Raw genomic sequence first — 26,392 nt, forward strand, 5'->3', positions numbered from 1 at the left:
ATTCTGGAAATAAATTTAAAACTTTAAGACAGGTTTCCAGGAAGATGGCACAGCGGTAAGTGGCACAGAAAACAGCCTCTCTGAGAGTTGCCATCCAGACATTGGATTATAGCATTGTGAGAAAGATAAAAAAGGAAGAAAGTGGGTCTCTAGGACGAACTCTTGAATAATCTGAACTGCGAATTTCAGCCCACAGAGAGAGTAAAAAGAAAAATTTCAACAAAGAAGGTGGTAGCTGGTGGTGCTTTCACCCTGAGACAGGACTCACTGTGCGAGCGCTGTTAGAATCTGGGGATGGATGGTCATGGTGACAGAGATGGCTGGCAACCCCAGAGGCCTCTGCAGAGATACATGGCAGTGGAGCAGAATGGTGAATGTAGACGACTGCGCTGGCTGGTGGTGCAGAGGACTTAGTCCTCCTGCAAGAAAGAGCAATTGGGCAGGAGCCATTTTGGAGTTGGGCCAGAACCCAGAACTACCGCTCTCTTCTCTAGCAGCTCCTTGCTGGGCACAGACCCACGGAAACTGCTTGGAATGTGGCGAGCCCAATGAGTCTGGTCTCAGGGCAGGCCTGCTGGTTTGCTGGGATACAGTGGGCATGATTTGAGACTGTCTCCATAGGCTGTTTTACTAGTCCCAGAGAGAATCCTGGAAGTGGACTGTTCGCTTTTTTTTTTCTTTTTATATTTGTCTTTTTTTTTGTTTCATTTTTCTTTTCTCTTTCTCCTTCATTGTTTATATAAGAGTGTGAAAGTGGTTCCTAATCTCTTTGTGGGTATAGTTCTGTTCTTTCTTTCATTTCTTCCATCTCTCTTTTCCTTCAGTGTTCTGCATCAGCTTCCCCAAGCTGGCATGATCCCACTTTGTCCTCCAACCTTCCAATCTCTTTCTTATCACTTCTCTATTTTCTCCTTAATCCATTTTCAATTCTAACCCCAAGGGAAAAATGGACACATTATGGACTTACATATTGCACTTAATTATCTGGTTTGTTTTTATATTTTGTTATATAATCACAGATCTTGTTCACATGGTTAAAAGATGCAAATTAAGGATTAGGTCAGTTTGTTGCCTTCTAGGCTATATTTGATGTTACTGGTACTACTATAGCCAAAATTGACATAACTGTTCTAAACAGCTGTTGGTCCTGATAATCCATGACTAAGATTAACTACGGGTCACAGAAAATATGGTGGCACAGTGCCAAAGAATCAGGGAGTAGGCCAAATGAGCAATAACTTCTCATCTTCAACAAATGGAAGAGGTAAGATCTTCCAACAGAACCCAGAAGAACTCAAAACCCAAAAATGAGCTACACCTGGAAAATACCTCAGAGAAGTAATCACCTAAGTGTCCTAAATACTGCCAAAATATCAACCTGCCATAGGCAACTGACAAGCATCACCCCAGAAATTGAACTAAAAAAAGAGAAAATAGAATGAGATGACATGTAACAAAATGCAACCTCATGACATACAGTTTACCAAAGGCAAATCCAGGGAGTAATGAAGTGGGACAACCCAAAAGCCCCCATTAGGTCTCTCTGAAGTGAAAATTGAATGAAGCTTTGGAAAAAATGAAATCAGAAATAATCTCAGATAACTACAGAGATTAACCAAATATACACTAGGCTTGGGGATGTTAAAACAGACAGACAAACACACACACACACACACACACACACACACACACACACACACACACACACACATCAGCTTAAGCAAATTATGGAAGTACCAACACAGGAAACAAATGGAATCCATAAAGCAGATTTAAACAGATATCCAGGAGATAAAAACTCTTCTGAAAGTATTTGAAGCAGATTAGGCCAATGTGACAACAGGATATCAGATATTGAAGACAGGATTGCAATTAGTGACCAGGAAAAGAAAGGTTTCTCAAAACCAGCAAGGAACCATGAGAAATCAATCTAGCAGCTGCTAGATGAGACCAAGAATAACTTAAGATTAATTGGAGTTAATGAACAAGCCGGAGATAACACAAATGATATTAAAAACATCTTCACAGACATTGTGACCAAAAACTTTCCTGGCAGAGAAAAAGAATCTGACAAGTGAAACATATAGAACCCAATTAGCAATGATAAAAAAAATTATAGTCAGGCATATCATAGTCAAGATTCTAGAAATTCAGCACATGTTGCTGGTACTACTAAAAGCAGTTAGGGAAAGAAACAAATCACCTATAAAGGAAAGCCCATCAGAATCATAGCTGACTTCTCAGCACAAACTCTCAAGTCAAGAAGAGCTTGGAGTGAAGTATTCCAAGTTATAAAGGAAAACAACTTTCAATCCAGATTGATATACCTCACAAAACTATCTTTCAAAAATGATGGAGCAATAAGATACTTCCATGACAAACAACATACGTGGAAATTTATGACCACCAAACCAGCACTCCAAAATATTCTGAAGGACATTCTAAGATACAGCTCCATAAACCTAAACAGAAGCAATCCACCAGGGAAGGCAAACTAAATTAGAGGGAAACAAAAAAAGCAGAGGGCCAAAAACAGGAAATAACATCACAAGGATATATCAACATTATCAGTTATAATTGTCAATGTTTATGGTCTCAACTCACTGGTCAAAAGACACAGACTGACAGAATGGATCAAGAAGCAAGAGCCAACAAACAATATGCTGCATATGAGAAACACATTTAATTTAAAAAGAAATTCACAGACTGAAAGTCAAAGTTTGGAAAACAATACTTCATGCAATAGGAACCCAGAAAAAAAGCAGTAATAGCAATTTTATTTGCAGACAAAGTGATTTCAAGCCAAGACTGATTAAGTGAGCTAGAGAAGGTCACTACCCAAGAGGAAGAGATAACAATCAGAAATATCTATGCAACAAATACCAGTGCACCCAACTATATAAAATAATAATGGATGTAAAAAATCAAATAAGCCCTAATACAATTGTATTGGGAGATCTCAATACCCCACTATCACAAAAAGAGATCAACTAGGCAAAACAAATATTAGAACTATTAGAAATATTAGAACTAAATCTAAGTTTTGAACAAATGGACCTAGTAGATGTCTATACAATGTTCCACCCACAACATCAGAATACACATTCTTCTCAGCTGCACACAGGACAGTCTCCAAAATAGACCCTACAATGGTTCATAAAACATGCTTAAGTAAATGCAAAGGAACTGAAATTATCCCATGCATACTATCAGACCACAGTGCAATGAAATTGGAAATCCATGCCAAAGGAAACCACAAGAACTTCATAAACACATGCAAATTAAATAGCACCTTACTCAACATTAACAATGAGTGACAGGTGAAATTAAAGAAAAAATTAGACAGTTTTTATACTTGAATGATAATGACACTACAACATACTGGAATTTGTGGGACACAATGAAAGCAGTCTTAAGCCTGCGCAAGGGAGTAAATTATAAAGATTAGAGCAGAAATTAACACACTGGAAACCAAAACCAAACCAAACCAAACAAATCAATACAAAGAATGAATCAAAGAGTTGGCTCGTTGAAAGATTAAATAAAATTGACAAACTCTTAGCCAACCTTATCAAAAAAAGGAAAGAAGAAGCACCATTTGTGGACTGAGGGGAGAGAACAAGGCTACACTAGCAAACAAGCCTAGTCTAGGAACCAAGACCATGCCACACTGGGAACAGTCAGACCCCAGCCCCTTTTTGCACCTGGGCTGCCAAACAAGAAGTACTAATTCCTCTCCTCCCCCTGTAAGTGACAGGTTTATCTGGAGAAACACAAGCTGTGATGACAGCTATCAAGGTGAAATGCAATTGGATGCCTAACACTGCAGGTCTACGGCCAGTGGTCTGATCACATGTTCAGAGGACGTCAGTACACAATGTGCCATCTGGGGGGAGGGGGAGATATCCTTCTGAGAGTTGTGGCTATTGGTGATTCCCTATAGTCTTGTTTTGAGGTCCTACATCATTTCCACTGTTTTGTTGAGTTGGGTTTTGTTCTCCTTTGTTTTGCGTATGTTATATTTGATGGCAGGAGCAGCTATTTAAGACTGTAAGATATATTATGGTAGCAATTTTGGATTTACTATTGGCTTGCTTTGAAATTCTTTATTGCATTCATTATTTTGTTTTTATTGTTTTTATTCTATTCTATTTGATTTTTACTATATCTGAAGTTATCTGTATTTATTTTGAAGACATCAAAAGGCATTATGATAACTACTGTTGATTTCATAAAGATTTGAAGTTCTATATCTCTTACACTGGTTTGTTTTGATTAGTTTTATTCTCTTTAAAATAAAATTTTAAAAAATTGAAGAAAAAAGTAAACAAAAGACTCAAATCCACACAATTAGGAATGAAGAGGACAAAATCACAACAGATCCTGCAGAAATCCAGAAAATCATCTATCTCTACTTTGAAAAGTTCTATTCCAACAAGATGGAAAATATAGAAATGGACAGATTCCTAGATACATATGAATTATCAAAGCTGAATCAAGAAGATATAAAAATCCTAAATAACCCAGTATCAATAAATGAAATTCAAGATGTAATTAAAAACCTATCAACAAAGAAAAGGCCTGATGGATTCACTGCTGAATTCTACAAGACATTTAGTGAAGATGTAACACTACTGCTTCTCAGATTCTTTCATGAAATTGAAAGGGAAGCAATACTTCCAAATTGATTCCTGAAAGCAAATATTACCCTGATACCAAAACTAGAGAAGGATCTAACTAAGAAAGACAGTAACAGGCCGATCTCCTAATAAACACTGGTGCAAAAATCCTCAGTAAGATACTGGCAAACAGACTGCAGCAAATCATCAAAAAGATTGTATACCATGATTAGGTGGGATTCATCCCAGGGATGCAGACATGGTTCAGCATACATAAATCCATTAATGTAACACACTACATTAACAAAGCCAAGGACAAAAAAAAAGTCATATGATCATCTCAACAGATGCAGAAAAAAAGCTGTTGACGAAATCCAGTACCCATTCATGATAAAAACCTTCCAGAAAGTTGAAATAGATGGTCTTTACCTCAATCTGATAAGGGTCATCTATGACGAACCAACAGTCAACATCATACTAAATAGACAAAAATTGAAAGCTTTCACTATAAAATCAGGAAAAAGGATGTCCACTGTCTCTACTCTTATTCAACATAATCCTGGAAACTCTAAGCAGGAGCAATTAGACAAGAGAAAGAAATAAAAGAAATAAAGATAGGAAAGGGAAAAGTTAAACTATTTGCAGATGACATGATACTCTACTGAGAAGACCCCAAAAACTCCAACGAAAGACTTCTAGATTTCATAAGTAAATTCAGTAATGTAACTGGTTTCAAAGTCAACACTCAAAAATCAGTAGTCTTGTACACGAATAACAAACTCACTGATACAGAAATCAGGGGAACAATACAATAGCATCCCCCAAAAAAGCAATACCTAAGAATCAATCTAACAAAAGATTGTAAAAGACCTCTACATTGAAAACTACACCTCTCTGAAAAAGGAGACTGAAGAGGATATTAGAAAATGGAGAGATATCCTGTGCTCTTGGGTAGGAAGAACCAACATAGTGAAAATGGCCATACTTTCAAAACTGTTACACAGATTCAATGCAATCCTAATCAAAATTCCAAAAGTGTATCCCACAGAATTAGAGAAAACAATCTTAAAATTCACCTGGAACCAGAAAAGACCCAGAATAGCAAACGTAATCCTGGGAAACAAAGACAAGAGAGAGGGCATCAAAATCTGTGATGTGATGTGAAATTATACTACTATAAAGCTACTATGATAAAAAGTGTGGTACTGGGAAAAATAAAACAGACCTGAAGATCAATAGAATGGATTAGAAGATGCAGAAACAACTCCAGACACACTAAGCCACTTTATTTTTGACAAAGGTGCCAAACATGTACACTACAAGAAAGATAGCCTCTTCAATAAATGGTGCTGGAAAAACCTGGCTCTACATATGCTGAAAATTAAATCTGGACTCCTATCTTTCACCATGTACTAAACTAAAATAAGAATGGATCAAAGATCTTAATATTAAAACAGAAACACTAAATATCTGGTAGAGATGGTAAAACTCTTAAAGACATTGGTGTAGGCAAAGACTTTATGCACAAAATCCTGATTGCATAAAAACTGTCACAAAGAATCAACACATGGGATCTTACCTTACTGAAAAGCTTTTGTATGGCAAGAAAAACCACCAACAGAGTAAAAAGACAACCTAGGAGGTGGGAGAAAATGTTTGCCAGCTGTTCCTCAGACAAAGGGTTACTACTGAGAACATACAAAGAATTCAACAAAATCGGTCCTCCCAGATTTAAAGACCCAATCCAAAAATGGGCATCTGAGATGAATACATACTACTTAGATGAAGAAATACAAACAGCAAATATATATGTGAAAAATGTTCACTGGTCATTTGAGAGATGGAAATTAAAACAATACTAAAATTCTACCCCACCCCAGAAAGAATGCCTAGTATCAGGAAATCAAGCATTAACTTGATGCTGTAGGGGTTGTGGGACAAAAGGAACCCTTCTCCACTGTTGGTAGGAATGCAGATGGTACAACCACTGTGGAAATCAGTATGGAGATTCCTCAGACAAATAAGATTGGAGATCCCATTCACCCAGGTATTCCTCTTCTGGGTATCTTCCCAAAGGAATGAATAAAATCATGCCACAGTGATATATGTGCACCCATTTTTATAGCAGCACAGTTTATAATAGCCAAATCTTGGTAACAATCTAAAAGCCCATCAACTGAGGGATGGATAAAAAAAGATGTGGTATTTTTAATCAATGGAGTACTACTCAGCTATAAAGAATGATAAACTAGACATTTTTATAGGTAAATGGATACACTTTGAGAACATACTCATTAGTGAAAGTAAGACACACATGTGTAAACATTGTATTGTTTCATTAGTGTAACAAGGTGAAAGAAGAAACCATGTGTATGTATATGTATATAAAAATAGTTAAGATAGTTATACTACTGATTTCTCTAAATTCTCTGAAAAGAAAGATTTGTACTGGTAATGTTCGGACAATTGAAGGTAGATAGCTCTGGGTGAATGATTTAGGGATGACGATGTACAATATATGTACCACTGTTGCCTCCTGACTGATGTGTTTTGAAATTCTGATGTAGTTTTTTATCCTTTTCTTTCTTTTTTTAAATCCTTGAAATAAAATGGACTTAGAAAAAATAGAATTCTAAAAAGAAAAAAAAATACCTTTTAAGATAGAAAATCAAGCTAGGCATGGTGGTGCACACCTGTAGTCCCAAATTTAAAAGGATCACTGCCAGCATGGGCTACAAAGTGAGTTCAAGGCCAGCCTGAGCCATATAGTGAAACCTTGCCCCCACCAAAAAAAAGATAAAATCAATTGGGAAAAAAAGTTGCATACGAAAAATTATTTAATACACAGTACTACTAAATAGCTTTAATCTATTCAATAAAGCAAATCAGTAACATAAAACTTGACACAAACCCATAGGCTTTTAGTGATGAATCCTTTTAAATGTGCAAGAAAAGAAATTACACAACTTGTCAAGGGTAAAAAAAAAAAAAAGCAGGGTCACTTTCTGACCCCTATTCCAAACTGTAACAAGAATGTACAAAACAAAACCACAGACTAACAACCCTTATTAATAGGTACATAAAAATCCTCAAAAAAGAACACCTGGTATCAGGGACAATACTATACTAGGTCAGCCAGTGCAGTAAGGCAAAAGCAAGAAGTACTATTATATGGAAGAATAGAAGAAAACAAAACTTTTTATTTGCAGAATTCATAAAATATGCTCTGGAATTCACAACAGAAGCAGTACAACTGAAAAATGAAATTCACCAAGACTGTGAGAATAAAGTCAGTATACATATGAAAATAATTAATTTTATATAAAACAGCAGCAAAAAGTTGGCAAATACAGAAACAAATTCTATAGACTATGTTATTTAAAAATATAAAATAGTGGGGAGGGCATTACCTCAGAGGGGTGGCAGCATCCTAACAAGCCTGAAGTCTTGAGTTTAATTCCTAGTACCTAACCCCCCAAAAACAAAAACCATATATCCAATATATATAAAATATTGCTGAAATGAAAGACTTTCAAATGGACAGATGTTTATCACACTCAAAGATTGGAAAATTCAGCAATTACTCAAACTGACCATTTTCTCTTTAGTGAACTTTTTGGGTACAGAAGTAACATGTTGATGTTAAAATTTACATGAAAGTGCAAAGGATTCAGAACAGACAAAACAACTAGCAGTCACACTCTACCCATCACAAGACAATGTGACCTAAGGATAAGACAAGCATATCCATGAGATTCCAAAAGGGACACACAGCTGACACCTAGCAGGACACGAAAAGAGAACACTTCCTTTATATATCATACACAGTGATAACCCAAAATGTACCATGATGCCAACTCTAAAAAGTGGCATTTCTCAAACTTCTAAACTACAAAATCTTTGTGATACTTATGTGAACACCATAAAAATTTTGATAAAATGCACTTACTTCAACTAATCAAGAACTTTTCATTTTTCAAAACACATAAACTGAAAGGTAAGCTACATACCAGAAGAAAACACTCATAAGATCTTATATACTGTATCTGAGAAGGGACTTGTATCTAGAATACAGAATTTTAATAACTCTACTTAACAATGTAAAATACCTCTAATTTAAAACAAATAAGCACAGCGCCTGTCTGGCAAGTACCAGGTCCTGAATTTGATTCCTAGTACCAACAAAACAAAACAAAACAAAACAAAACAAAACAAAACAAAACAAAACAAAACAAAACAAGTAAAAATTAACATTTCACAAAGATACATGAATAACCACCAGATACATAAGTGCTTGATATTACTATTCATGAAGGAAATACAAATTAAGTCAACAAATGAATTACCACATTAAACACAATATAATCAGTAAAATTATAAACAGTTAATGTTGGATTAAGAATAACTGGACTATTCCTATTTTGATAGTGGAATATAAATTTCATAAATACTTTGGAAAATACTGTGGCAGTTTCCTTCTTCCTTTGTTTCTTTTAAGACAGGGTTTCACTATGCAATTCAGGCTGGTCTTGAACTCACAGCAATCCTCCTTCCTCAGCCTCCTGAGTGGGATTATATGCAGCAAAAGGATCACTGAGTTCAAAGTCAGCCTGGACTACATAGTGAGTTCCAGGCCAGCCTAGAATAAATTCAAGATTCTATCTCAAAGAAAGTCCAAACAAAGAAACCAAGATACAGGAAATAAAACAAAGCTGGGCACGGTGGTATGCACCAATAATCGCAGTACTCTGTGAAGATGAGGCAGGAGGATCTCAAATTCAGTACTTCAAGCATGTCCTTGTGTCACCAATACCAGCATCAACTGCATCTCGCTCAGCAGGAAAAATCTTAGGTGGAACCTATGCCTAACTGAATTACATGGTGGTGAGCCCACCAATGACTTCATAAGCCCTTTGGTGATTCTGATGCTCCTCAAAGTCAAAGAATCACTGCCACCACTTGGACTCAATCCTGAAGTCAATCTTCCTCCTTTGCATGTATAATCATCTAGTAGCAGTAAATCTCACCTAAGGAGTACAAAGTCCCTGAGAAAAAAATGGTAGATGGTTCATCTTTTTCTCAGCTTGTACAAAAGTTTACTGCATGCTAACAGCAAGCCTAGTTTCCCAGGCCTAAAAGACAGGATCTTCCCTCCCACTTCTCTTTCCTCCCTCCATACCTCTCTCCTTTCTTTTTGCGTAGTATTAAAGATTGAATCTAGAGGAATTTTTGGTACTAGGAATCGAACTCAGGACCGTGCACTTACCAGGCAGGTGCTGTGCAGCTGAGCTGGCCCACCTGCCAGGCAAGAACTCTACTGCTAAGCTACCCAACCCTTTTAAAATTTTGAGAAAGGGAGTCACTAATTGCCCTGGCTGCCTTTGAATTTACGATCCTTTTACTTTAACCTCTCAAATAGCTGAGGATTATAGGTATGTGCCATTATGCCTAGCAAGATGTCTTAACATTCTGAAACACATGGTGTCAGAGCACCCATAGACTGGGAACTCATTGTCTGGCCTTTTTTAGTTTTTCCTGTGTAGTTTTGTTCTGCATAGAAAAGTACAAAGAAAATGGGTATTAAGATCAAAACACAGGACTTAGTGGGGTGTGGTGGGATGACCGTAATCTAAGCTACTCAAGACACTGAGGCACGGAGGATCACCTGAGCTCAAAAGTTCCAGGTCAATCTGGGCCACAGAGGGAGATCCTGTCTCACAAGTAAACAAAACCAAAGGAAAGATGTTATCAGGAAGCTCTTTTATTTGCATGCACAAATAATATTTGCTTTCAATCTCTATACATCTGAGAGCACTGGAGAGCTGTTTATGTGGCAGTTATGGTGTGAGCCCAGAGGCTCCAAGTTAATTATGCTACTGCTACCAGTTTTATGAACAGAAGACCTGCATGCATCAGCAATAAAGTAAAACAATGTTGTAAAAAGTAGTTTTAATGAATGTTTTAGGCGGTATTTTTAACACTATTATTAGAGGAAGACTACTGTACCAATACACAAAAGGAAGAAATTCTACACATCTATATGACAGCAGGTGTAACTTAACAGTAAATGATACAGATTTGAGAAAGTAAAGTCAAAGATTATTGAAAAGAAGAACACAGGGCACAAACCTCCATTTTTATATATTTGGTCTACATTGTTCTATACTGGCTAATGATGGGTTCTGGGTTCTTATAAGAGAGACAACACTGTGACTGATTAATTGGTTTCCTTGGCAAGAAACACAGGAAGATCAGGACTACTTACGTTATATCCCTTCGCTGATAGCAGCCCTGAAGCAGGCAGGCAATCAGGTCACTGATAAACTCTACATCATCTCTGTGGAGAGCTGCCTCTAGTTCCTAAAAGAGGGAAGGTGAGAGGGTGGGGAGGGAAGGAGACAGGGAGAGAGAGACAGAGATCAGTAAGGCACTTCTGAAAATCCATCTGTTCCTTCATACAACCAACATCACAAGACCCCATCAACACAATGATTCCTGGTCATCAGCTCTGCCTTGCTCCCACACTGCTGCTAGAAGAACAAAGTTTAGCTTTTTGGATTTCTTTGGGGTTCATTCCCTCTCATTGTTCCTTACTAGGCCACATGCTTTTATTTGCATACTGGAAGCAACACACATATCACTTTGTTTATAAATTGATGGTAACTGTATAATTGAAGAACTTAACTAAGAAAATATGCTGCATTGCATTCTATTTTCATGGCAAAAGAGAATATAGGAACATCATGTAACTGTATTCATTCACTCAACAATTTCAATAGATTAAACCACCTGCAATGCATTTAAAAAACAGCACTGATAAAAGCAATATGGTAACTTTTATTTTGAGGACATTACACCTACACAACTAATGAGAAAGATTACTAGGACTAAAATTAACCTTACATCATCTGGAGAGAAATGAGGTAATGTCTGTTAATTGTCTAATCCTAGGTGAGATGCCTGTGCTTTCCTTAGGGTTCAGGTAGATACTGCTGGTGACTTAGCTTGTCTCAGCACAATACTCTCAGTAAGATTAGCTGAGGGCGGCCACTGGAACAAAAGTGGCAGTGGGAAATTTCAGTGGATCCTTTCTTTTCTCGACATCCATAGATAAACACGTATTTCTGAGGTGAGGTATGTAAGTCATCAACTCTTACACAATGTAATTTTGACTGTATCCTTTTATCCACCGATGTTGGCCCTCTTTGCATGTAAACTACATACCCAGAGTCTGCTTACAGTTGATTAGTTCATTACTCCATAGACAAATAAAACTTCTGATAATCTCACTAGCAGTTTTTCGGATAGAGCATCTTGTTACGTAGTCCAAGCTGACCTTGAACTCACTGTGGAGTCCAGGGAGGCCTCAAACATGCAGTGATTCTCCTGCCTCAGCCTCCCAACTACCGGGATTACAGGCCTGTGCCACCACACTCAGTTTATTAGTGGTTTTGAAAGTATTAGATGTGCATGAGCTCAACTTCTTATCAATACTAATTATATGGCAGTATACACTTAGGAGGATATTACACTTCTAGAATTGAAAGTTATGTAAACTACTATAATTGTTCTATTTATTATTTAATTGTTAAAAATTCCTAAAGTCTGGCCAAGCATAGTAGTGCATGCTTATAATCCCAGCACTCTGGGGGGTAAGGACCAGTATGGCAACTAATCAAGCATCACAAATAAAAAACAAAAACAAAACAGGATTTGGGGATGTAGCTTAGGGCAAAGGCCCCAAGTTCAATCCTTCATACTGGGCAAAAAAATCCTAAATTTGAGTACTCTCACTATAAAACTTTAAAGGATATAAAATTGCCCCTTTTGGTATTGGGAGATACGGTATGGTTAGAAGAGGTGAACCAGTGGGGCCATGACCCGAAAGGCTGGGTATCTCCTGCTGTAGCTCCACCCTTCCTGCTCTGCTTCCTAACTAGCACAACAGCTACCATTGTGAGGTTTCCTCTACAGCAGGCTCTTCTACCATACCATCTTTGCCCTGGAGCCAGCCAACAGTTTCTGAAATCTCTAGAAACTGTGAAACATAATAAACCTCTTCTCCTTTAAGAAAAAAAAAGTCATGCTTGGTGGTGCACACCTGAAATTCCAGCACTGTAGAAGCTCAGAAAAGCAAAGATTGTAGTGAGTTCAAGGACATCCTGAACAACACAACAAGACTCTGTCTCAAAGAAAGGGGAGGGCGATGGCCAAGTACACTACCAGTACTAATGGTTCAACTGAAGAGGAAAGTGATGACATTCAAAATCCAAAGCCAAGGCTCAGGATTCAAAGCATTTCACATAAACTTGGTATTACTAATAGTATATTAAAATATTAACTTATTAATATTTGTGTGGAATTCTTCTCTACATTTTAGTTAACTACCCAGAAACATAAGAGAATCTACTAATCAAGATACCAAGGATTTGATCTGTAATTAATCAATTCATTCATCAGCAAATATTTAAGATAACATAGTACTGTATTTCCTAAGCAGTTTAGGACTAAACAAGATGGTAGCAAAAATAAAAATGATTTTTTAGAAAATCATTTAGTACAGAACAGGTGCCACTGGTGCTATAGGAGTTAAGAAGGAAGAACTACCGTGAGCTGTGGAAAGCCTGAATGAGTTCATGAAGGTGGTGGTACCTGAGGTAGCAAAACTTTCAGTGAGTGCAGAATCAGGTGCAGAGAGCAACATGAACACAGGCCCCAAGAGGACAACAAAACTAGGTTTGGTTCAACTATTCTGTGGGTGACAGGCTGAGAGTTATGCAAGTTGAGACAGACAAGGGGCACTGGACCTAAAGCTGAGCCTGGCCTTTCTTTGGAGAAACTGGCGACCCACTCGTTTTATAGGGCAGAGGTACAGAAAGAGTAACCCACCTGCTGTACCTATAGGACACATTACAGTGGCGAAGAGTGAGGAGTGTCAGCACAAGCAACAATGTAGCAGAAAGGTTCCCAAACCTCACTGAACAACAAAAAGGAGGATCTCAAAACCCCCAGACATAAAGGAGACCCGTGGCAAGGAAGGTCAAATGAATCTTATTTTAAGCATGGTCACTGGGCAAGACTCCAAAATAAATGATAATTATAATAGAAGCTAAGTCTTTCAAGCAAAAAGCCCCAGGCCATCTGGTTTGACAGAAAGTCAGAATCACTGAATTCAGGAGCAGGATGGTAAATTATAGATCATATCTGTCATCTCTCTAGGTCAGAAACATACTTCTCTAAGAGTGCTCAGTGAGAGGGTGGTACATGCCTGTAATCCTAGCACTCAGGGGACTGTGGCAGGAGGATCACTGCAAACTGGAGCCAGCCTGGGCTATAAAGTGAGTTGAAGGACAGCCTAAACTGCACAGTAAAACTCTGTTTCAAAAAAAAAAAAAAGGGTGCTCAGCAAATCACTGACAGGAGCAAGGGGAAGCCAGAGCACCTAGGCCAGTGTTCTTCCCACAAACAAAGCTGCTCACTATTACAGAAAGGCTTGATGGTTTCACAAGTTAACAATAGTCACAGCACCCTTCTATCTCTGTTTGTTCAGCCCTAGTACATACCCCTGGTCTACCTGGAAATCCTTTACCCATTCCAAACCTCACTGTCATCTTTCACATGAAAGACTCTATGACATCAGCCCAGCTCAGTCTCACTTTGCCATATCCCTCAGTCAGGACACTGTCAATGTCATGTAACTACACACAAGTTACAAGCATCTCTATGGGTCTTGGTGCTGTGTGCTCTTCTCTACCAGGGTGAATTATAACTACGAGGTGCTTGGGCTGTACTAACTGATGGCTCCCAGGATTTTTAAAAGACAGAAATGACAAACTAGATGATAATAAAGTTCACATTTCAAAATAAAAGGCAGCAATTGGGCAGGCATTACTGAGGGAGGGGACTGTGAGAAAGTGTGACAGGATACATTCACTTAGGAAGATGACTCTTCTGTGGTAAATAATCAAGAATATAAATCACAATACAGACTAGAATGTAAGACCCTCTCCACATGCAAACACAAGTAAGAGTTCCAAGAAATCTAATTCCCTTTCACTCCCAATCTCAGGCCAATGTCCAAAGATACCTGCTTCTGACTTCCTCTCCTATCACTGTCACCAGCATCACAGTCAGTTTCGGCTGCCTAGGTTCTAGCTACAATACTGTCCTCTGAAGAGGCAAAAACAAAACATTTTCTGTATTGCAGCACGTGTGTCATGAGTGTTTTGCTCCTTAAAACACATTAATGTTCTACCTCCTCTTCAAAAACTGCTTATAGAAATCATGTTGTTGTCCTCTCTGTGACTCTACTTATGACAACAACATTAAATTTACCAAATAGTAGATGATCAAACAATTCAATAAAAATAAGTATCTCAAACACTATATGCCCAGAAATTAGGATACGAATGTAAGAAAATCCCAGAACAGGATCCAGATCTCAATGGTCCCATCCTGGGGTATATCAGAAAATGGGTATGTTATTTTTCCCTTCAAAAAAAAAAAAAAAAAAAGAAAGAAAGAAAGAAAGAAATTAAAATTATAGCATGCGTATGGAAGAAAAGGGAGAGCAGAAATTTAAAATGTAAGCCAAAAGTGGGTAAGCTAGTTTTTTTTTTTCTTCTACATTTATTGTACCCAGTGCTGTCACTCCAGCAACTGTAACAGTATACAATGCAGAGTAATCACTTTTTCTTTTCTTTTTTTCGAGACAGGGTTTTTGTTTTTGTTTTTTGGTCTTTTTCAGATAGGGTCTCACTATGCAACTCAGCTGGCCTTAAGCTTACTTTATAGCCCAGGCTGGTCTAGACCTCTCCAGGATCCTCTTACCTCAGCCTCCCAACTGTTGGGATTACAAGCGTGTGCCACATGCCTAGTTTGAGACAGGGTTTTGCTATGCAGTTCAGGCTGGCCTTGAACTAATTTACATAGCCCAGGCTGGCTTCAAACTCACAGTAATCCTTCATCCTTCTGCCTTACCCTCTGGAGTGCTGGACTACAGGTGTGTGCCACCATGCCTGGCTCACATATTTTTTGGTCTGAATGACAGGAGATAATTTTAAAACAGTGCGATAAGGGCCAGGGACTTAGCTTAACAGCATAAGCACTGGCCTGGCAAGTTCAAGGTCTGAGTTCTGTCCCTGGTACCAAAAACAAAAACAAAACAGTGTGATAAATGCTATGTTAAACAAACCAAGTGATATTGGAGCACTAGGAAAACAAAAATGTGGAGTAAAGCTTGCCCAGGGAGATGAAGATTTACGCAGGGCTTGAACTAGACAAGAGAACCAGATAGCATGAAGAACATGATATGAGTAGGAAGTGCCAAGGGCTCCTTGCAAGTGTAAGGGCTCCAAAAGAGTGCCTGACAAGGCCTCTGACAGGCTCCATCTATTTCTTGAGGAATTTCTCTGAAAAACACATCTAACAGTATAGACTTTATTCCTCCTCAATGCAACCAAGTGTGAAGGAGAGAGACCTGACACAGGAAAGCAGGTGGAGGGTGGTGTACAAGATGACCTGGAAGGTGTGGCAGGTGGTACCATGTGTGAGTGGTGTGCAGATGACCAGAGAGGTACCAGAGGCAGGCAGGCAGGCAGCCCATGTGACAAGCAGTATGTGGGTGACTGCAAAACTGTCAGTGAAAGGCACACATGGCAAGCACAGCATCACCTGGAGGCAGCTGGAGCACCTCAGGCCCACAACAAACTTGTACAGACAGGGATCTGCTAACAAGACTCCCCTCTCCAATCTTCCATGCACAGGAAGGTTGAAAAGGTTGTCTAGAAGCTATGTCAGACTTTGCTGTAAAATAGCAATTGTGGAGACAGAGAAACAAGATTTGAAGATATGTTGAAGAAGGAAAAATGCTGGTTTAATAAACAAAAAGAAACAAATATAATGAGCAAGAGAAGTAAAAGAACACAACTTCGTAATATCACTGTCTTCTAATGCATTAGAATGAGAATTTGCAAATGTACTTAGTTTCTGACATTAAGACTGAATTAATCTTCTCTCTATGTGTTACCTACACAACTAAAGTTCAGAATTACTTTCATTTCCCTAAACTGTGGGAGCAGAAATTAAATTAGTACAGAGTAGAATAGTGGTTACCAGAGGATGGGGTGGATTGGAGGGTTGGGAGAAGTTAGCCAACAGGCACAAAATTAGCTAAAGTAAGTGAGTAGGTTCAATGCTCTGTGATACCATAAGGTGACTATGTCAATAATAATGTCTACTTTTTGAATTTTTAACTTTTTTTTTTTTTTTTTGAGACAGGGTCTTGCTACATTGTTCAGGTTGGCCTCAAACCCATGGCAACCATCTTGCCCTCAGCCTGAGTGCTGGGTGTGGTGGTACAGGTCTCTAAGGAGGCTGAGGCAGGAGGACAGCTGTGAGTCAGACTCGGCTACAAGTGGGTTCAAGGCCTGCCTGAACCACAGAGGCCTTGTCTCAAAAAACAAACAAATGAACATGCAGAAGCAGTAGATGTGTGTGAGAAAGACGGCTGGGAGAGTATGTACTTAGCATGTGCAAGGCTTTTGGCTCAACCCCTACATGAGTGTGGGCAACAGGGGAAGGACATTATAGTCTATCTTAAATACAACACAAATGAGAAACAGCAGTTAGTTTAAACCGGTACCATGAAGACTAAATTTTAATTGTTTTCCCCCGGAGAAATATTAAATGTTTGAGGTGATGGATATGCTAATTATTATCTTTATATGATGTCTATACATGTATCAAAACATGCTGTGCCTCATAAATTTGTACAATTATTATGTGTCAAATAAAAATTAAAATTTTAGGGCTAGACATATGGTTCAGTAGTATAATACCTGTTACGCATATTCTAATCCTTGGGCCCTAACCCAGCACTGGAGGAAAAAAACTTTTAAAAAGTACATGCCCATTGGTTGAATTACTAATTTGTATACCAAATCTAGATACCCTTCTCTAGTACTATGGATTAAATGTAGGTGGCCCACATTCCCAACCTTTTAAAAAACTTTTTATTTTGAGACAGGGTCTCAACAAGTCCTTACATTGCCCAGACTGGACTTAAATTTGTGATCCTCCTGTCCCAGTCCCCCAGAGTGCCATATCCCACCATGTCCAATTTGTGTCTTCTTTAACACATCTGAGACAACTTTTAAATCTATACTTGTAATTATAAAAAATTCTTACCAGTGGGGGACAGGAGACCTAGAGGCATAAGCACAAAGATCAATACTAATGCAATTCTAATTGCTATTTGGAAACTATTTTCACAGACAATGACATTACTTTTAAAAATTAATGAAACAGGTTGAGCTTGGTGGCACACACTTGTGATCCCAGCACTCAGCAGGGGATGGGGTTAAGGTATTATGATGGGGAATTCAAATCCAGCTTTGGTAGCTTAACAAAACCTTGTATCAAAATTAAAAAAAAAAAAATTTTTTTTTAAATACCAGGGACATAGCTCAATGGGAAGAGCCCTGGTTTCAATTCCCAGGAGCGTAAATAAACAGAGAGATGAATGAATAAAGAAAAGCAGTCACAGTAAGGAGTTTAGCTCAGTGGCACAAGTGCCTACCTGGGAAGTGCAAGGTTCCGTCTCCTAAGTTTGATCTCAAGTACTGAAAAAAAATAATACTAATAATAAAATAGAAAGAAAGAAAGGAAAAGAGTCAGGAGAACGGTGTGGTGGTTTATTCCTGTAATCCCAGCACTCAGGAGGCTAAAGCAAGAGAATTGTTGCAAGTTTAAGAGCAGCTTGGGCTACAAAGTGAGCTCAAGGCCAGCCTGAACTGCATACCAAAACCCTGTCTCAAAAAGACAAAAACAGGGGCTGGGGATTTAGCTCAGCGGCATAAGCGCCTGCCTTGCAAGCAGGCAGTCCTGAGTTCAATCCCTGGTACCGATAAAAACGAAAAAGACAAAAAACAAACAAACAAAAAACCACCCAACAACGACAACAAGAACAAAACCAAAGCAGTCAGCGGCCTCAGGTGTACCTCAGCAGCACAGTGCCTGCCTGGCAAGCCCTGGGTTTTTTCTCAGTACCAAAAAAAATTTTTTTAAAAGAAAAGCATTTAGAAATCAATTAATGAGACTGTGTCACAAGCCAAGGATTATGATTAAAAATCTAGGAACCTAGAGTTTAAAATAGGAAAATGTTGTTTTACTGTGTTTTTTGTCTGCTTTGTAGCCAGCCATCACTACTGATTCTAGTGACCTCAACTTAATCATTCCTATTCAATTCAAAAAGAAATTTAAATGGTCTTGTTCTTCAATCCAACTGTGGTGGTGGTGGGGCTTAAATAGGATGGGGAAAAGAGACTTCCCAGTTATCCTGGATTTGCTTTTACTAGCAAAAGCTCGATCTAGTGAGTTACCAAATGGGAAAGGTTGTCACACAAAAGGGCAGACCCTCAGGGATGCTGGACTAGCCTTTCCAATGATAAAAGGATGGACCTAAACTGGTTCTTAAATGACATAAATATTGACAGGAACTCTGCATCATTATCCAGCAGCTTTTTCTTTTAACTGGAGAAAAGATCTCACAATGTTCGCCAAGTTGGCTTTGAAATGTTTGGCTCAAGCAATTTTCCTCCCTTGGCCTCCCAAAAAGTTGGGGTTAATAAACAGGTGAGTGCCACCATGAGCAACTCTATCCACATCATTTATAAGCATATTGCAACCCCTTTTCCCTATTTAAGCCACTCCTCTGTTCCTCTGATACGGTAAATAATTCATAAAGAGCCGGGGATTTAGCTCAGCAGCATAAGCACCTGCCTGGCAAGCGCAAGGTGTGAGTTCAGTCCCTGGTACAAAAAAAAAAAAAAAAAAATCATAAGCACAGTAAGAAAATGAGTAGCATATAGCAACTGCTTTTCAAATGTAACTCTATGCTATTATGTTTAATACATCTAAAGTTACCTGAAAATGCCACCAAAAAATATGCAGGCCCAAGCTAAATTGTGACTTGATCAAATTATCCTTTCCAGTTAGCGAAGTTTAACATACAGAATCAGTAAAGATTAGGACCCAAAGTGGTGAATTCCTGAAAGCAAAGCTGTGTTTTCCCTTTCCTTGTGGTCAGTTGTGAGACCCAGCAGTTTGTTCCAATGGACAAGCAGGTCCAGTAGAGAAGACTCAGTGTTTACTACCTTGGTGAAATACAGATACAGCAAAAATGCTGCAGGAAAATAGCAAGGAGGAAAAGAAAAAGAGAAGTAATTTTAATCTATTTAACAAAAGATTGGTCATTTGGGTGTGCAAAATGAAGTTCTGGAGATGTGTTTCACAAAATGTGAATACTCAACATAATTGAAATGCATACTTTAAAATGGCTAGTGGCAAGACTGAGGAGGATCACCATATTCAAGGCCATCCAGGCAAATGAGACCTTGTCCTTGAAAAAAATATTTTTAAAAAGTGTCTACGCTATAAAATATCACTGGGTGAGAAGACGTGGGGGTGGGGGAGGAGCAGTGGTAGCACAAGCCTGTAATCCCAGTTCAGGGGTGGCTTGAGGCAGGAGGATTGTGCAGAGTTCTAGGGCAGCCTTGACTATGTAATAAGTTCAAGGTCAGCCTGAATTGCATCTTGAGATACTGTCTCAAAAAAACAAAAAGTGAATGTGTTTAATGGTTTAAATTTGTTACCACAATGTTTTAAAAACAATTATTTTTATTACCAAATGTTTTTGTCATATGAACAGTGCATCTATGACGGTTATTAGGAGGCAGTGCCATCCCTGACACACAGTAAATGCTGTAGATGTTTATATTACATGCGTTTCATCCAACTTACAGTGACATTCGTAGAAAAAGAAAGACTAAAGAGATACAAATGTCCTTTTCAAAATTGTAAGTTTCTGAATAAAAATTCCAATTTTCTCATACAGTCTTCCCCACCCCCAAAACTACAAAGAACTACTTGGTAATCCAGGTTATTCAGAGCTTTACCACTTTGGGTTTCAACCCAAAGCTTAAGTCTTAAACTAAGGCAACAAGGGACTCTCCTAAAGATCTCCACCCCAACCTTTTTTTCTTCTCACTTTCTCTCCTCCTCTTTGTATTTCCCTTTCACTGTGAGCACTGAACTGTGAGCACAGAAAGCTGAACTTTGCCAAGATGCTCAGGGACAGAAAAGCAAAGGGAAAGCAAACAGCTGAAAAGGCAGCAGGTCAGCTCAGAAAAGGGCCTACAGCTTCTGCAGCTTCAGAGTAGCTGAAGGGAATAACAGGATTTGCCCCCTCCCAGCTGGCGTCACAGCTCATTAGGGAAAAGTCTGCTCATTGTCCTCCCATGTCCTCCACCCTGAGGATCAGATCTTTCCAGTCCAGTCGTGCAGTGGCTACCTGTGAGGAGCTCAAGTCCAGCAAAGGGAACCTCTCTCTTAGACACTGGGTCCCCAGGAGCAGATAAAGAGCTCCTGGCACACACTGTAGAAAACAAGTGTCCATAACTGCTCACTTTTTAAAGCCCTGTCTGCCTAATAAACAGAGATGAGTTACAGACTAAAGACAGTTACATGATACAGAGTATTATTAAATTACATTACAGGTACTTTATATGAGTGACAGTCTTATTTCCTGTAGAGATTTCCTTTATGGATTGGCAAAATAAAGTGCCAAAGAGAAAAATTTTTTTCATTTTCTAAATACAGATCAAGATCATACATTTGCATTAGTGCTATGTGACTAAAACAGTTTCTTTGAATTCATTTAGGGAGGAAAATATTCCTAAAGTAAAAAAAAAAATCATGTTTTTCTTACTTGCTTTTGAAGAGTTACAAATCTTCCTAATTTGCACAGGACCAACTATAAAGTAGTATCTGGTATCTGGGTCAAAGAGATCTGGTTTCTGTATGGCACCAGAACTGTGCTTGCACAAAGGAGATGCAAAACAGGCTCTTGGGAAGGGCTCTCTCCTGCTGCTGTCCAGAGAGAGAATGCCTGGAGTGTGAACTTAGAATATGGGAAGGAAAAAAAAAGCACACTGGACTCCAGAAGGCACCCCTGACTTTGGCAGCTGATGCTTTCCAACTTGGTATAAATTAATTTAATCCCAAAGGCATGTGCTATGCCAATTTAGACTGTGAAGTATAAATCAGCTGGACTGGATACAATGGCGAGGGACCTGAAACCAACTATATAACACTTCTAGTCAGCCAAGAGATTTATCCTGAAGTCCCCAAAGGCTAGCAAGTCTGTCTGTATTGCTGCTTTGCTGCAACCACACCATTCCTCTCTATTTTTGATGCCCTGGAACAACAGCAAGCGAACCAAAACAGTTCCTTCCCTTAAATATGACTGATACTATACAATATTAGGTGAAGGGAGAAATATACTGGTAAATGTGTATATCTAAAAAAAGATTTTCTGAAAATATGTTACAAAAACTGGCTCCAAATTAAAAAAAAAAAAAAAGATTAAGAAGCTTCATGTATCTTCTCTAATAAGAAAATATAATACAAACAATTCCCAGCACTGAAATAACTGGATAGCTTCTACCGTGTTATGTTTCAAAAAGCTAGTACACTGGACAAGCACAGCCATGCAGCAAAGAAACCTAGAAAAGCAGGTTCCTGACAGACCATTCACAGTCTGCTTCCAGGACAGCTTGTCCAGAGTTCATCACTGAAGTAAAGGTTTTCCTGCCTGTTCCCTGGTCCTATGGCATGTGGGTAGGATACAGTAACAGATGTATAAAAATGGTACAGCTTCTAGAAAGGTCAGTTTTAGTCTGCCTTTATTTTTGTTGGTGGTGCTGGTTAAGGGTAAACTTCTAATTAAACACCTGCATGAACTTTAAAGGTAAAACGGGAGAGTTCATCCAAGAGGTCTGGTCTGAGCCACTTTGGATACTGTTGCGCGGCATCAGAGGTGATACAATCATTCTCGGCTACTGCTGGGTTACTTGGAAACTGTTTAGGTACTAGAAAGCCACTAACTTTGGAAATAAACGATGAAAATAAAACTGCAAGATTAATCTGGATATGGTTAGCAGGACAAACTGTTACAGATAGGAGGTTGAAAACAGTCCCAACTGATCCAGCCCCAGGAAAAACGGATGGAGTTATGAGAGGCAAAGGAAATTTGTTTTCCTTTGAGACAGGGTTTCAAAAGTTGCACAGGCTAGCCTATTCCTATTTCAGATCTCTGGGACTGCCAGGATGACAGAGGTGCACCACCGTTCCTAGCTGGCTGAAAGAGGTGACGGGATTTTTTTTTTTTCATCAAGAGTCAAGATTTTGTAATCCAGTTAGGTGAACGGAAAGGACAAGAAAATGTTAGATAAGATTTAATACTGTGCAAAGAAAATGATAGGTTCTTTAATGAATAAACAGAAATAACATAGATAAAAGGGTAGGTTGGGGCTGAGGGTGGGGTGAACAAAGAAGAGTGACATCAGAAATAAGATACTAGAAGTTACCAAGAAACAGAATCTTGCAGTGTTCACATTTGAGTGGCTTGGTCTCCTCCTATGTGGGAATTATTTAAAGTGGCAGTCAGAAATTTTATATATGACTTCATGAGTAATACAGGTGCCTATGACTGGATCAATTCAGTCCCATATGCCACATTATTGACATGTAACAGAGGGACGTCACACAAATAGAAAGACAACTCTTGGCACTTGACAATATGCTGTGTGCCAGGTCTGAGTAATGTATTAATTTATTAGTTTAAGTGCTGGACGTGTGGAGGAGGAAAAAAACCTACTTTCAAGTAGTATAAGGTTTATAAGGGAAAATATATAATAAATAACATTTTTAATTCAGTGTGATGGATACCAAAACCGAGATTGAGGCAGACCGCTGCTGTAGGCATGAGCCAAGGTGAAAACCAGGAAGTGAATGTAAGGAAAATGGTAACAGCAAAGCAGTCAGTAAAGTATGTACAGGTTACCTTCAAGAATAAAATGTTTATTAAAAATAACCATTGCCTTCTCCAATACCACTGCCAAACAAGCAATGCTAAAATTCCTGCTACTGAAAAGCACCTCCACAAAGAAAGTGGTCCTGAATATTCACTGAAAAAATTGTCCAGTGAGAACAATCTAAAAGATGAATGTATGACTGAAGATTCTCATAAATGTCTGAATTCCAATCATTTGAAAAGGCAGGATAAGTTAGGGACAACCAGGCTCCAATTATAACTAATATAACAGTGTTAGGGTTTAGATCCAGAATGTCTCCCAGAGGCCCAGATGTTGAACGTTTGATTCTCAGTCAGTGGCACTACTGGAAGGTGCTAGAATTTTGGGAGGTTGGGTAAGGCCTACTAGGAAGCAGTTAGGTGACTGGGTTACCTTGAAGGGAATAATGGAATCACATTGCATTTATTTCTCCCTTTCCACCTCCTGGCTACCATGAAGTGAATACAATCCTCTGCTAGTACCCTGCCAAGATGTACTGTGACTTCACAAACCCCAACTCAGAAGGTCAAAAGACCATGGACTGAAACTGGGAGCCAAAACTGCCCTGTCTTCTTTTAAGGTTGATTTATCTCATTTATTTGTTACAAAAGAGAAACCTAAGTAAGTCCTGGTTGAAAGAGTATCAGAATCCAAAGAGAAACCATCTGCTATCTATAATATGAAAGAAGTCCTTAGATCGGTGATGCTACGTCTTTTAGAACTTTCAATGTCAGAATCAGTGGCCATCATGGGAACAAACAAACCTGAGAATAGGAACTTAAGCGGCCAGTAACAGGAGTAAACTAGTAAATAGGTATTATTTTGTTGAGGAAAGGTTACAGAAGACAAAACTACAACAAACCAAGCCATTTTTGCACACAGAGGGCTGAGTTCCAAAGTCAATACACATTTGCAATATTGAGCCATTTAGTGGAGGTGCATTTTTGCTTTTGACTGAACTAGAATACAAAAAGATTTCAATCAGATACAATGTTAAACACAAAGTTTAAGGGTTCTCTGATCACTAAACCATTTAGAAAATAAAAATACACTAAAACTACCAGAATAAATGGATATCAAGCAGTCTGCTTTAGAACCACAATGACATAGGTCATAGAAAAGAATTACTGTCCTTAGCTTTCTGCCATAACACAAAAAACCACACCTCTGAGCTGTTTTGCCTTTTGTTCTCCCAAATGCAAAATGCCAACAAAATCATTAAGGTATTATACCTGTGTAACTTTTCTGTCCATCACAGCCATAACTACTGAAACATAGGAGCCTATACCTTCTTTCTTCCACAGCTCTTTTGTATTTTAAGCACCTCTATGGCAAAAATAAAACACCAGTCTCAGTTTAAATGGGTACAAAGGCTACTGCCCCCACACCCAACAGCAAGAACCCCTTAATGCCTCTTTTCTCCTTCTAGAAAACTGCTTCTAAGCCACGGCATCCACAACAACAACAAAACAAAACCAGTTAGGTTTCTTATCAGTTCATGCTCACAAAAGACCAGGTGGATCTTTAGCAGTGCTTGTTCTGAAACCTTATGGAATGCTGTGGAACAGAAAGTAGCCTCCTCCTGGCTTCTTTACCTTCTCTTCTTACTCTGCTGCCAACAAAAGGGCAGTAGGTTGGTTTAGTAATTGCAATTTTGGATTTTTTGCAGTGCAATATAAGGACTGTCAGCCACTATGCAGAACTTGAGCGGTACCAAACTTTAAACTAGAAAATAGTGCCTTTCAGATTTGGTTTAGAAATTTTCCGTGGTGGAACAGGAAGGAAAGGGAGGGAACAGGGATTTAAAGAACAAAAAAAACAAGGCTAAGGATTTAGCTCAGTGGCATAAGTGCCTGCCTGGCAAGTACAAAGTCATGAGTATGATCCCGAGTACCCCCGCCCCAAAAAGAAGAACAGAAACAAAATTTTGGAAAGGGAGAGAGGAAGAAGGAGTGAAAAGAAGGAGGAGAATGGGGGGGGGGGATTAAAATATGTACATGTACATACAAATTCTCTATAACGAATGTGGTCATTATGTATGCCAGAATGTACCAATAAAATTGATTTTTTTAAAAAAAGAAATTTCCCGTTGTTTCAGATTGTAGAGAACAGTTGGCTGGGGGTGAGGGCAGAGGTCCTAAGGATCAAACCTAGGCCTATAAACTTAGGGCCTGTGCTCTACCACTGAGCTACATACATCACTAAGCCCAACATTGCTAGGAGGCTTGTGGTGTGGGAGAACATCATGGCAGAAAGGCATGGTGAAGGAAAGCTGTTCAACTTTGGCAGCCAGGAAGCAGAGAGGGTGAGAGAGACCAAATGATCCAGTCACCCCCCAAAAGCCTATCAGCAACCAAGCCTTCCACTCAATGGGCCTGTGGTGGGGGCACACAACCATAGTATATGGTAAAGTTATATATAGTAATATCACTAAACATGACTCAGCCATGATTCTTAACTCATTCTGTCTTTCTACATTACCAATGGGAATCAAATCTTTTATAAAAGATGAAATGTTAGAGTGCAAGGAGGGAAGGTTATGGGTTCCCCCCCCCAAATACAGCCTAAATGGGTTCTTTATATTATTCATCAATTTCTAAGCAGATATTAATTACCACTTACACTATTTTTTACCCCTTGTCTAATGTCCAACCGCTCAACTCTCGAGATGGAGCCTAGTATTCTTAGACTCTGTGAGTCTTTTCTTTTCCCTCTCCTTCCTTCCCTTTCTGTATATACATATATGTCCTTCAAAGCTTGTTCAGACTCACAACACAGCTCCATCCATGGACTGAGGGTGGCACCAACTCTCTCCATCTTGCTAATAATTCTCCTATCTATACTATCTATACCTTTCCA

At 38.8% G+C, this 26,392-nt stretch overlaps 1 protein-coding gene across 4 annotated transcripts in view; it reads right to left on the reverse strand.

Annotated features, from left to right (window-relative positions):
- Positions 1-26,392, reverse strand: part of LOC100727621 (chromatin remodeling regulator CECR2) — a 159,842-nt gene that overhangs the window by 55,166 nt on the left and 78,284 nt on the right. For all 4 annotated transcript variants that reach the window (XM_063258655.1, XM_063258656.1, XM_063258654.1 and 1 more), the window contains exon 2: positions 10,885-10,979. In XM_063258655.1, the coding sequence (XP_063114725.1) occupies positions 10,885-10,979 (95 nt within the window). The remainder of the gene's footprint in view (positions 1-10,884; positions 10,980-26,392) is intronic.

This window comes from Cavia porcellus, unplaced genomic scaffold, assembly GCF_034190915.1.
Source record: "Cavia porcellus strain 051 isolate PalLab524CR breed Dunkin Hartley unplaced genomic scaffold, mCavPor4.1 scaffold_11, whole genome shotgun sequence".
Classification (NCBI taxonomy): domain Eukaryota; kingdom Metazoa; phylum Chordata; class Mammalia; order Rodentia; family Caviidae; genus Cavia; species Cavia porcellus.